Source organism: Rhinatrema bivittatum, chromosome 13, assembly GCF_901001135.1.
Source record: "Rhinatrema bivittatum chromosome 13, aRhiBiv1.1, whole genome shotgun sequence".
Classification (NCBI taxonomy): Eukaryota; Metazoa; Chordata; class Amphibia; order Gymnophiona; family Rhinatrematidae; genus Rhinatrema; species Rhinatrema bivittatum.
Window position 1 is genome coordinate 72,136,639 of NC_042627.1, and position 12,901 is coordinate 72,149,539.

Below are 12,901 nucleotides of genomic sequence, written 5' to 3' on the forward strand. Positions count from 1 at the left end.
CCCTCCCTGCATCTAGCTATGAGGCCTGCATTGTCCATAAATATCTGCTGACACATAACTCATTATGCCCTGTGAGAATATGCATATACGCACCAGCTAAGAAAACATCACCTCATGAGTCTATACCGTACACGGAGGTAATATCTAATCAAGATTGATGTTGGGACCCTATGCATCTGAATATGTATGAGCTCAACTAATTGTGGAACTTTTTCCCTATTCATTGCTGTCGTTCAAGAGAACTTTATTGCCCATGAATTTGGCACAAGGTTCTTTTCCTGGAAGCTTTAGCTAAACTTTGAGACTGGGTTCAAAGCTTGGTCCAGCTCTGTTCCATAATCTGTGGAGTGTTTGCCGGTCGCACGCTAACATAGACCTTGGCAAGTTAAGCTGTCTTCGCCCTGTTCCTGCCCGGGTGGTTTACAGAAGCATCTGTGAGTGCTCTGGGTCCTGCCTGAGACACCGGAGTTAACCTGTCATTTTGCCTTTGGAGGTACAGATTCAGCCTTGGGCAGTTTTCAAAGGGAAATTCCGAACGTGCTTTTTCTTTGGGAACTGGGGCAAAGTCCATGATGGATAGAAATACCTGCAGACTTTTGCATCTGTTTTGAAAATTGCCTGCACAGTGAAACGTAATTACTGACTAAACAGCGGCTTTGGTTAGCTGCATTCTTTGGGGGGGTTTTGGCTACAAGATGGAGCTTCAATATTGTTTGTCCATTCTGGGCCCTGATCCTTTATACTGTAAGAAAGGGAGCCTCCCGGGAACCAGAATCCTTTGCGGGACTGCACCTTAAGGCGGACCGGGACAAATGGCTCTAGCCTGTGTTTTAGAGTAGTTTGAGGGAGTCTCTTGTATGCTCCCTCATACCAACCAGCCACTGGGATCAGGCAGTTTTTTCAGTCTCTGTGCTTGCTACATTTAGAACTAGAGACCATGCGATCATGTTCATTAATGAATCAATTGAACTGCTATGAGCTTCAATGTGACATTCTTTTGAGCCGGGAAAATAGCAGTAGTTTGACTAAGAATATTATAAGGATGATTGAACAAACTCGGAAAATGATAGTGTTATTCTGATTGCTCACACTTAAACAATCTTGAAGAGTCTAATTCATGATCAGTCCACAGAATTTGAGAAGCATAATTTGCCGCTAAATTATATCTTGTAAGCCACTACATGCAACTGAATCCATACTTAATCAGCTAAGCAATCAGCATGTACTAGCCTTAAACAAGTTGTTTACTTGGTTGACCACTATATGTTGCTGCTGGAAATGAGGGGTCCTTGTATAAATAGACTGTGAGTTTTTATTCCATTAATAATATTACCAGAGAGCAAGATGATATCTGAATCTGTATTCAGAGGGTTGCAGGGCACAGGGTGAATCAGCTGGGGCAGGACCCTGGAACGGTAATGTGCAAGGCCCTGCCGGCACCCCGACAGGGAAATAACAGTGCCAGGACAGGACTATCTTGACATCATGGGGTCCCCCAAAGTATAGGGCAGTTACCCTGCTTCTCCTCTCCCCCTCCCCCATTGCTACCACCACCACGGATGGCCCTGACATCCCTCTCTGTAGACCAGCAAGGATGCTTCATGGTTTTGAGGTTTTACTAGTATAGGCCACTACCATCTTTGCCAAGTTCCCTCCAAATTGTTTTAGAACAGATGACTACTTCTGAATGGCCCACAGTAATATGGCTCCATTGATTCTCTGGCTTGCAGGTATATCTATACATACATTAACTGCCGAGGCATAGCAAGTTTCTACAATGTTAGGTGATGTTATCCTGTGACCCACTGTCGTACTGCAAATTATTTACTTCCTTTTCAGGCAAAGAAGAACTAATTTGACCAACATCTCAAGGGACAGCAATTTGTATGAAGCATGAGTAAACCTTAGTATATTTGGCCCTATTTTTTCATAGGCATAGACTGGAAGGAACCCTTTTGAAAATAAAGACGACCATGTACTAAAACATGAGCATACGTGAGCTAAAAATTTAGCTTGCAACTAAAATTGTCAAAAGCCTGTGCAGAAAGATGGTAACTTTTAAACTGGCGTGCAGGCGCACATGTGCGCATGTTCGTTAACTTGTACCCAGGGACACGGTCAATTTATAACATATATGCGTATTTGCGCACATATTGTAAAGTAGTCTGACCGTGTGCACATGTCGCGCAATTTTAAATGGATGCGCGCCTGTGCGTGCAAACGCGGCTTCTACCACACAAGTGGGATTTTAAAAGCCATGCGTGCCGACGCCATTGGCCATTTCCCCAGTTCGTTCCCAGTTAATGGGTAGGACTTCCAAACCCCCATAGTAGCCTCCCTTCTCCCCTGTTAGCCCTGACCTTTAAAACTCGCTGAACTGCCTAGGAGTTTTTTGTTTGACAACTTAACACATTATCCATAGCAGAAGTAAAGTTGCGCAGCGGGAGACCCCGGTGCACGCCAATGTGCATAAGTATTTACGCGCAAATTTGATGGTAAAATCCCGGAACGCCCATGCCCCGCCCCCCTTTTGGAAACTTTTATATGTACATGCAGCGGCATGTCTGTGCGCTTCCCGGCAACTTTTAAAATCCACTTGGTGCGCACCAGCCTGACATATTCACGTATCCCCTAATTTCGGCACACAACAGGAGTTGAACTTCACCTTTAAATTTTTAACTTGTGCTCACCAAAATATCTTCTTCAGAACTATCAAACATAAAGACCACAAACACAAAATCCGTTTCTATCATATAAACCCCCCCACACACGCATTCCCTATCACTTCTTACTTCCAGAAAGTACATTTTGGGCACCATCAACCTTTCCATGTAGGATTTTCATGGCAGACCTCGTATCATTTTCATAGCTCTTTTCTCTACTTCCATTCTTTCCATGCCCTCATAAAATTCTTGCTGCTCGTAATCATAAATCAGCTTTACAAATCTTTTTATTTACTTGGCCAAACGTTCATGCTCTGGATTGGGAATGATGAAGACCTTAACAAAATAGGAGATAAGTATTGCCTCATTCTGTTTAAAGTGGGCCGATCCAGTTTGATTATATTACCTTGCTTGATGTCGACATCTAAAAACTTGCCGCTCTCTAGGAAGTTGTGAGCTGTTTTCAGCCAGCACCATATAAAACCATGAGCTACCCTGTCGGAAGATTCAGGGTGCCCACAGGTAAGGGCGCGAGCTGTGCAGCTTTGTGCGGCCCATGAGAAGTAATTCATAAAGCTAACGGTGTTCAATTTTCTTTCTTCTGATTTTGTATACTTACTTTTATATTCATATTTAAAAAAAGATTAAATAACTGCAGGAAAATTCTTAAGGTATGGGTGTGCATGCATGTGCAGACCGAGAGACAGCAGATGGCAGCATAGAATTATATCCAGCGTCTACGGCACGTGAAACCGGAATCTCGTTGTACTAGAATTCTCTTAGCATTCTTCAGCCTAGAACTCAAACTTGGAGAAACCCCCTTCATATATCTGGTCCTTCTCATGAATGTATAGTGCTGTAAGAGCTTATTTCAGATTTCTGGGTACCAATGTACATGCCTGTTCAAATATTTTATTCAGGACCAAGTGAAAAGCAAGCATTTATGTCTTTTTAATATTAAGTAGATGCCGTAGTGATGCAGAAAATAAAACTAGACATCATGATTAAATGTATTTTTTTTTATGATTTTATCTAAAACAAAAAAAATCTTCTTTTAAAAGTGTATTTTAATAATAAAAGCTAAAGCAGTACCGAATAAATGCAGACATGCTCATGTTACTTAATGCACTGAGAGCAGATGCTGCCGCTACTGTAAATATTTAAGTCGATTTTTTCACATAGAACCAATTGCAGTTAAAATGCCTACGGAAGAAGGAGAAATAAAGTCTGAAAACCAAAATGTTTCTCTCCGTGCACTGAAAAACAGAAGCTCTCACAACGAAATATGAGTCCTAGGTGAAATCAGCCAGGTGCCTGGTGATTATAGGTCATGTCTGAAGCATTATTCCCTGGGTGAATTCTCTCTGCTGGAAGAAAAATCTCGTCCAATGCAGGGGTTGCCAGAACGTGGATTTATGGCCCTTTCAACAAAGCCCAGCCATGGCCTTCACACCTACGATTCCTCCTGACCAAGGAGAAGTAAGAAATAGAGTGGGGGATTTTGCAAACCATTTACACAGGTTAAGAGTGATTTACCCAGATAAAATGGCTCGGCTGAAAATTGCCCTTCCCAACTGCAGCTAAAAACGTGCCTGGCATTCACAGTGCATGCAGTTTAGGCATGTTTAGGTCACGGGAGAAAAATAAGGTGAGTACCTGACATTTCGTAAACTATGTACTCCGTTCCCCCCCCCCCCCCCTCAGCCACGTGCACAAAAGAGCAGGCGCAGAGTACGCTATTACTTTGAAAATTAGCATAAAGGCGGGACTGTGTGCCCGGTTTCCCTTTTGTAAACTAGCATAAAGTGAAAGCGTACTCTGCGCCCGCTCTTTTGTGCACGCAGCTGAAGGGAGGAATCACCATCTTTTTCTCCCATGACCTAAACCTCCCAAAGCGCATGCAAAGCGAACTTCAGGACCGTTGGATGATTGAGGGGTTAAAGGGGAATTTCGGGAAGATAAGGCATTGCTTCAGTGTTTACAAATGAAGATGTTTGAGAGATACCCGTTCCGGAGAAGGTTTTCAAGGGTGATGGTTCAGATGTACTGACCCAAATCACGGTGAACCTGGAAGATGTAATAGGCAAGATGGACAAACTGAAGAGTAGTAAATCGCCCAGACCAGATGGTATGCACCCCAGGGTTCTGAAAGAACTCAAAATTGAAATTTCAGATGTATTACTAGTAAGGTGTAACTTGTCATTAAAATCATTCATTGTATCTGAAGGCTGAAAGGTGGCCAATGTAACTCTGATATTTAAAAAGGGCTCCAGAGGTGATCTGGGAAACTATAGACCGGTGAGCCTGACTACAGTGGAAAAATCATGGAAACTGTTCTAAAGAACAAAATCACAGAACATATAGACAGACATGGTTTAATGAGATACAGCCAGCATGGATTTACCCAAGGGAAGTCTTGCCTCACAAAATCTCTGAATCACTCCATGGTGAGACTGCGGCTTGAGTACTATGTTCAATTCTGGTTGCCACATCTCAAAAAAGATATAGATGCACTGGAGAAGGTACAAAGAACGGGATGGAATGTCTTCTCTATAAGGCAAGGCTAAAGAGGTTAGGGCTGTTCAGCTTAGTGAAGAGACGGCTGAGGGGGATATGATGGAGGCTTACAAAATCATGAGATGACTGAATGGGTAAATGTGAATTGGTTGTTTACTCTTTCAGATAATAGAAGGACTAAGGGCACTCCATGAAGTTAGTAAGTAGCACATTTAAAACAAATTGGAGACAATTATTTTTCACTCAACACACAAGCTCTGGAATTTGTTGCCAGAGTATGTGGTTAAGCTTAGCTGGGTTTAAAAAAAGGTTTGGACAAGTTCCTGGAGGAGAAGTCCATAAACTGCTATTAGTCAAGATAACTTAGGGAATAGCCACTGCTTATTACCAGCATTAGTAGTATAGGATCCATTTATAGTTTGGGTATTAGCCAGGTTCTTGAATCCTGGATTGGCCACTGTTGGAAACAGGATGCTGGGCTTGATGGACCCTTGGTCTGACCCAGCATGGCAATTTCTTATGTTCTTAAAGTAAGCTCGTCAAAAGTGCCCACATATTTACCCAGGCTGTTTCAATATTGACCCCCAGACTGTGCAGATTTTTTTGTGCCATGGAAATTTTAAATCCACTCTATTAAAAAATCCAGTCTATTAAAAGCAAACAAAGAAATGAAAAATAGAAGTTTTTATCATCTATATCCAGCCAAATCCTCCAGGCTATCAAGTGAAAGCTAGAAGCTATGATTTTAGCCTTCACGTTTGTTGGCAAGCTTTTAAGTGATATTACAGGTCAGAAGCCACGCATAGCTTCTCCCTTCAGATTTCTCCTGTCCTGTCTTATGTGGCCCCCGGAAGCTCATGTATACCAGCAGTTCTGGAGAATTCCATTGGCCCCATGAAAGGTGCCAGAATATGCAGGGAATCCAGTAGGAAGCTACCGGAACTCTGCAGCGCTGAAGATTGTTTGATGCATTAGGTTGCTTTATAAAATTTTTATCATAGGTTGTTTTGTATGGTTTACATGGACTTCAATTCTTACGGAGCCGTTTCCACCATCAAAATGCTTTTTAAAAGCGCGAGGTGCTGGTGCAGAGCAACGTACACACGTTTGTTTTGGATTCTTTGACGCTCCTGATACTTTTTTTTTCATCGGCCCGACATGAAACGTATAACAAAGATGGTGCCCCCGAGACCACGCTGGTTCCTTCTTCAGATATGAGCAGATGGCTGCTATTATAAAATATAGCACTCCCGAAACAGTTATTGTTCGGAGAAAACCTGCAGTTGTTAAGTGGGGGATGAGATCTGGGCTAACAAACGTTTCAGGATGCAAGCTTTTGGGACTGCTAAACTCTCTTCCTCCAGCTTTATGGCGATTTTACAACCCAAATTAATGTGTTGCATCTTTTAGCACGTTGCCTCAGAGTGAGGCATTCTGACAGTGCTGGCGATGCTGTGGCCTGGAGTAATGTAACATGTGACGTACCCTTCCCCTCAGCAGATATCCTGGTGGCAGGTTATTAGTGCAGTGCTCAGGCAAATCCATTCAGTTGCACAGTTTAATATACTGTACTGACAACGGTGAAAAATGAAGCTTCTGTTGCTCCAAAGGCCCAGATGTATTAAGGCAGAGAAGGAATATGCTAGATTTATTTTGGCTCAGTCGGTGACCTCATCTGGAACCTGGAGGGTGGAGGGCGATTGGGCAGACCTTTAATACAAATTAAATCATTCTAACCTGGTCTTTTAGTGTGAGCTGAGAGTTTGCTGGAGCTTTCTGCGTCATTCACTGGACCTGAGCCAGCTGCTGAAAGCCTGCAATATTAAAGAAGTGGCAGCAGCGATCTACTTCAAGATCTCAACACGCATGCCTCTTGACTTTATTTCTGCCTCTCACATCCATTCAGGATACCCCCCAAGCCTTATGTTAAGGGTAGTAATATTAACAATCAAAACCAAGCAACTGTCAAACTCGTGACAAAATCGCTGCTAGCAACGTTTTTACAGGATGAGCAGCCTTCTTGATAATTCACACAACGCCGTTTGAACGTGCTTTGCTTTTGGTCTTTGCCGTAGAAGCAGTCCTGCGCTTTATCCCTAACGCCTGCGTATCAGTACTCTGGACAGTAAACGTCGCTTCCCCCCCCCCCCCCATTGACTGTCTTCTGAATCCATTTCCCCTTTTTTTTTTCTTCCGTTGTCAAAGCAGAGAGTGATGTTGCAGTTGTGTCACAAGCATCAAGGCTAATTGGTTAAGGATAATAATCCCTGTGTCTTGCGTTAAGGGTAGTCACTGCTGCTCCATGCAAGTTGTCCCCCATGTACTCTTTCCTTCATTTCCAACCTCTATTCTTTAGGGATCCACAGTGTTTGTCCCATTCCATTTTGACTTCCTTAACTGTTTTCATCTGGGGCATGGAGCTACCTACTGTACCTGAATTGTAACTCACCTTCAGCACAGGTTTGACAAGATGAGTAATTAAATCGAAATCCAGTATCACTGCATTGAAAACTGAAGTACAGGGTAAAATGAAAGTAGTGTAAAAATTAAGCTAAAACTAAACACCACTTCTTTTAAAATACATATATTAGGACATAAAAAAACAACAGCAGAGAAATAGCAGACTGGGTTTCAGGATCTGCTTTGTTCTAGGACACTGGAGCAAATAAACAGGAACAACAGGATGCTGCTGTTAGCAGAGTGCAGCCCAAAATGTACCAGGGCCTGGACCAGCAACTTGCATGCCTCGAATGAAAGGTAACCTCTGACTGGAAAAGGACAGAGTGGGATCAAAAATGCCTTCAAGATTTTTGGCTGAGACGTGATAGGAGAAATGATCATTAGTAATGGCCCCAGGGAGACAAGAGGAGTGGGGAAAATAGAGTCTTTGGTCATAGAGGGATTCAACTTGTGATGGATGGTGTATCATCATCTGGTCAGAGACACCAAAAAGGAGAAGACTCTGATATGTGCAAGGAAAACTCAAATATAAGCATCCACTGCCTAGAGCTAAGACAAAGGAAGTAAAAATGGTGAACTCTTTGAAGAGAGAGAATCATGTGGTGCACCAAAAAAAAAAACATAAAGAAGACGGCAGGAACTAACCCAAGAAAGAACCGATCCAAATATACCTAAGGGTGGCAGGAAGAGAGGAGTGAGCAACTGTATCAAAGGCAGCCAAAAGATCTGAAAGAATAAGAAATGCCAAACAAAAAAATTGGGTAGCTTTCACAGAACAAATCATTTAGAACCCGGGGTGGCTTCAGTTGAATGTCGGCTTCAGATGAAGGATAGTGACTATGAGGTAGTGGATTTTCTGCTACAAGACTTAGAAGAAAGAGAGACTGGAACTTGAAGATGAATCAAGAGAGGGTATTTAAAAAATAAATGAGCACATGACACTGTGAGATAGATGGAAGTTTATATAAAAAGGAGGGGAAACTTTGGATAGTTACATATGGACCTAGAAACCTAAGGGACGCAGAGGAATCTGTGGGGCCAAAAAATAAAATTAAAGGGATATAAACCTCCACCTATGGGGGGGCACATAACTCCAGCTCTCAGCTGTGTGACCGTATGTAGCATGCACACACACACAACTAAAGGAGTGGAGAGGAGAAGCTGGAGCAGAAAGTAAAATAAACACACACTATTACAAGTAACATAAGCAAAATCACTGCGAACAGATTTACATTTTTATAGTCTGTAAGAAACAGAAGCACATGGCATTATAGTAAAATAATAGTTTATTAACATTATAAAATTATCTTTTTGTAAATTATAACAGGAAACCACTAGCCCCCACCCTATATCTCCAGTTCTGTTCATTTCAAGCAAATAAAAAAATTGGGGTTTCAAAATTCCCTTCTAAATTCTGGCCAGAATATTAGCATAAATTCACAATTTAGACTCATATGATTGTTAAATACTTTAGATTAACTTCTCTACAGTTCAGATAGTTGTTAAAGCAGTTTCTGATGCCTGGGGAGGTCTGTGATTGTTTCCAGTGCTCTACATAGATTCAGGATCAACTGAGCTCACAGGTAAAATAAAATCCTCGCTAATTTAATTCAAGAAAATTCTGGAAGATTTGTTGCAATTTTATAGAGACTTTAGAGCAGGGGTCAGGAACCTTTTTGGCTGAGAGAGCCATAAACGCCACATATTTTAAAATGTAATTCCATGAGAGCCATACAATATGTTTAAAACTAAATACAAGTAAATGTGTGCATTTTATGTAAGATCACACTTTTAAAGTACAATAAGTCTCTGAAAATATTACACCAGGCCTTAAGACACCAATACATCTCCTATTAGGAAAACAGACCAAGTCAGGCTGCTATAGAGTCCTACACAGAAACTACACGCCAGCAGAAAACCTCACCTGAATCACGTGCTGTCCCTCACCTAACATAGAATAAAGAGACCAAAACGCATAACAAGAAGCATGCAGACAAAAACTGAATTGGAAACTGCAACAAGCCAGAGTCTCTGTATGCAGTGTAACAAAGGAAAAAAGAAACATCACACATCCTTATAAAACAAATCAAGAAATATAAAATCATCAGCAGTAAAACTGTACTAACAAAAAGAACATATTTCGAAACAGCTGATGAGTGGAATATCCAATAATTAAAAACTCATATAAAACATTTCCAGATACCAACAAAATATTTCAAAATAGCAGACACAAAGATCCAGTAATGAAAAATAATAAGGATACAAAAATTTTTTTGCTCTGCATACCTGGGAACGTTTGATATCCAGGTGTCCTGAGATTGTTCTGAATTAGCAGGAGGTGGGGTGGTTTGCTTGGAACTTTCTCCTCTCTCAGTCACATACCAGCGCTCTCTCTCACACTGGCTCTCAATGACACACCTATACACATATGCTCTCAGTCACTCACATATACAAATGTTTTTTCTCTCTCACTTATATAGGCTCTTAATTACACATTTACACACATGCTGTCTATCTTTTCACGCTTACACACACACAGGCTTTCAATCACATAAATACATGCTGTCTTTTTCTCTCACACACAGACTCTCATTCACATGCTTACAAACATGTCCTCTCTTTCTCTCATTTACACACAGGCTCTCAATCACATACTCACATGCTCCATCACCTAAACCAGCTGTCAATCAGACACAGACACACATGATCTCTCTCTTACTTATACACACAGGCTCTTAATCATACATACACATGATCTCTCTCACATACAAAGGATCTCAATCATACACACATACTCTTTCAAACAAACAGGTTTTCAATTACAAACTTACACATACAGGTTCCCAATGGTAAACTTACATTCATGCTCTCTCTCTCACAGGCAGGATCTCAATCACAGACATACTCTCTTTCACATATACAGGCTCTCAATCATTCACATACATGCAATCTCTCACTCACACACACAGGATCTCAAACACACATGCTTGCTCGCTCATTCACTCTCTCTCTCCCCCTTCCCCCCCGGGAACTCGCGGCAGCAGCAGCCACCTCCCAACGCTAACCTCCTTCATTTTCAGCCCTCGCGGAGGCGAAGGCGGAGTCCCATCGGCCGCGGTTGAAGATTTTCATTTTCCTCCGAGCCGAGCTGCAGTCTTCTTCCCGTCGGACACTAGCGTGCCTGCGCGGGTCTTCCCGCGCAGGCACCCGATGCTCTCCACTTCCTCTTCCGGGCCGCGGGAAGAAGAGAGCACCGGCGTGCTCTCTTCTTCCCGCGGCCCGGAAGAGGAAGTGGAGAGCATCGGGTGCCTGCGCGGGAAGACCCCCGCAGGCACCCGATGACTCCAGCGCTGGCACCCGGCTGACACCCGATGACTCCCGCGCAGGCACCCGGATGACTCCAGTCGGCGTGCTCTCTTCTCCTCCCCCCCGCGGCCCGGAAGAGGAAGTGGTGAGCATCGGGTGCCTGCGCGGAAGAAGAGACCACGCTAGTGTGGTCTCTTCTTCCCGCGCAGGCACCCAATGCTCTCCACTTCCTCTTCCGGGCCGCGGGGGGGGGGGGGGGGGAGAAGAGAGCACGCCGGTGCCGCTGACTCCAGCTGTCCTGCCGCGTTCCGCCCGGGCTGACAGCATTTTAAGCCCGGGCGGCGGAGGACCGGGGAGCAGCTGGGTGAGCGGGGAACCGCGAAGTATGGCGACACTTGTCTGCGAGCCAGATGCAGCCCTCAAAAGAGCCATATCTGGCTCGCGAGCCATGGGTTCCCGACCCCTGCTTTAGAGAAATAGATGGCCATGAGGTGAGATGTTTACCTCTCTGTTCTAAATGAAATTGAAACAAATATTCCATAACTTCCCTGAACAAAATTATCCTAACACTAATACTATGTAGGCAACTATTCTAGGACTGTAAAGCTAACTGGAAAATAAACAAAACAAAACCTAACCTAAACAATCACATGAATTACTCTTGTTAAAAATACCACAACAAACGGCTATCCTTGTTTAGGCTGCCTGAATAGGAAGGCTGCAGGTAAACATCTAATTTAATGGCTATCTCTCTCTCCTTAAACAAAATCAGCCCCATCTTTTATTCAGTGTCTTGCCCCTGATTGGATCATGCAGGTATCGACCACTCAAACTCTTATGCAAAAGATATACCATTCATCAGTTCAAATATAAATTAGTATTTCATAGGCTGTCTTTGAAAAGTTAATTATTATAAATTCTGATATCCCCCTTTTCCAGTAATGTCCACTTGCTGTTAGTCTACAAAATAATACAACACTGGCTTCCAGCCAAAGAAGCCCCCCTACTGACATCAAAAGAAGTTAGTAAACATCACTAGACAGAGTTAATGGATCCTCTGTTAGCTTTGAAAAGGAACATTTGGCATTTGCATTTCTCTGAACTAACAAAAGAACCATTTCAAGGAAATGCTTCAAGTTACTATTTGTCCATGCTGCAGAGGAAGAAAGAATTTAACTTAAATACTTCTAAGTCAGTGAGTTACAGATAGAATTGTACAATTTAAGATGCTGTTTTTAGTTGCTACAGAATTGAAAAATATTTGTATGTAAAATAATAATGTTGTGTTATATCATGCCCTGTATCATTCAGTGCCGTTTTCTGCCTCTTGCAGGTATCCTGTTCACGATGCTGGTGTTTGGACCAGCTTGTGGTTTCATCTTGGGCTCCTTCTGTACCAAAATCTACGTTGATGCTGTCTTCATTGACACTAGTAAGAAAATGTGTATTATGGTAAATTTTGGAAACCTTGTAATTACACTTGAAACTCATTTTCTAAACCCACATCACAGTGCTAGAATGGTTTTAATGACCTACAGTTAACCTGTAATTTACCCTCTAATCATAATGGCATATCACACATTTATTAGCTTACAATACTAATACAGATAATACACTCACACACATGAGGATTTTAATTATTTGCATTATTGTACCAATACTTGGGAATTTATAAAAATGTAATTTTATTTTCATTTATATTTATTTATTTATTTATTTATTTAAAATTTTTATATACCGGCATTCATGTTGCAAACACATCATGCCGGTTTACATATAACAGGGGTGTACAGTAAACAATTCAATAACCTATTTGTGTAGAAGGAAGCAGTTACAAATAACAAGGTAATAGAACTGGGAGGAGAGAAGAAAAGAAAGAGAATAACATTAGGTATAGGTATTTACATTAGTAATAACATTTTTACATGTGGAAGTGGTAGAATCTGGCTGAATAG

The 12,901-nt window shown here is 42.1% G+C and overlaps 1 protein-coding gene across 1 annotated transcript in view; it reads left to right on the plus strand.

Annotated features, from left to right (window-relative positions):
• Positions 1-12,901, plus strand: part of SLCO3A1 (solute carrier organic anion transporter family member 3A1) — a 262,588-nt gene that overhangs the window by 191,541 nt on the left and 58,146 nt on the right. The window contains exon 3 of the mRNA XM_029575820.1: positions 12,280-12,378. Within this exon, the coding sequence (XP_029431680.1) occupies positions 12,280-12,378 (99 nt within the window). The remainder of the gene's footprint in view (positions 1-12,279; positions 12,379-12,901) is intronic.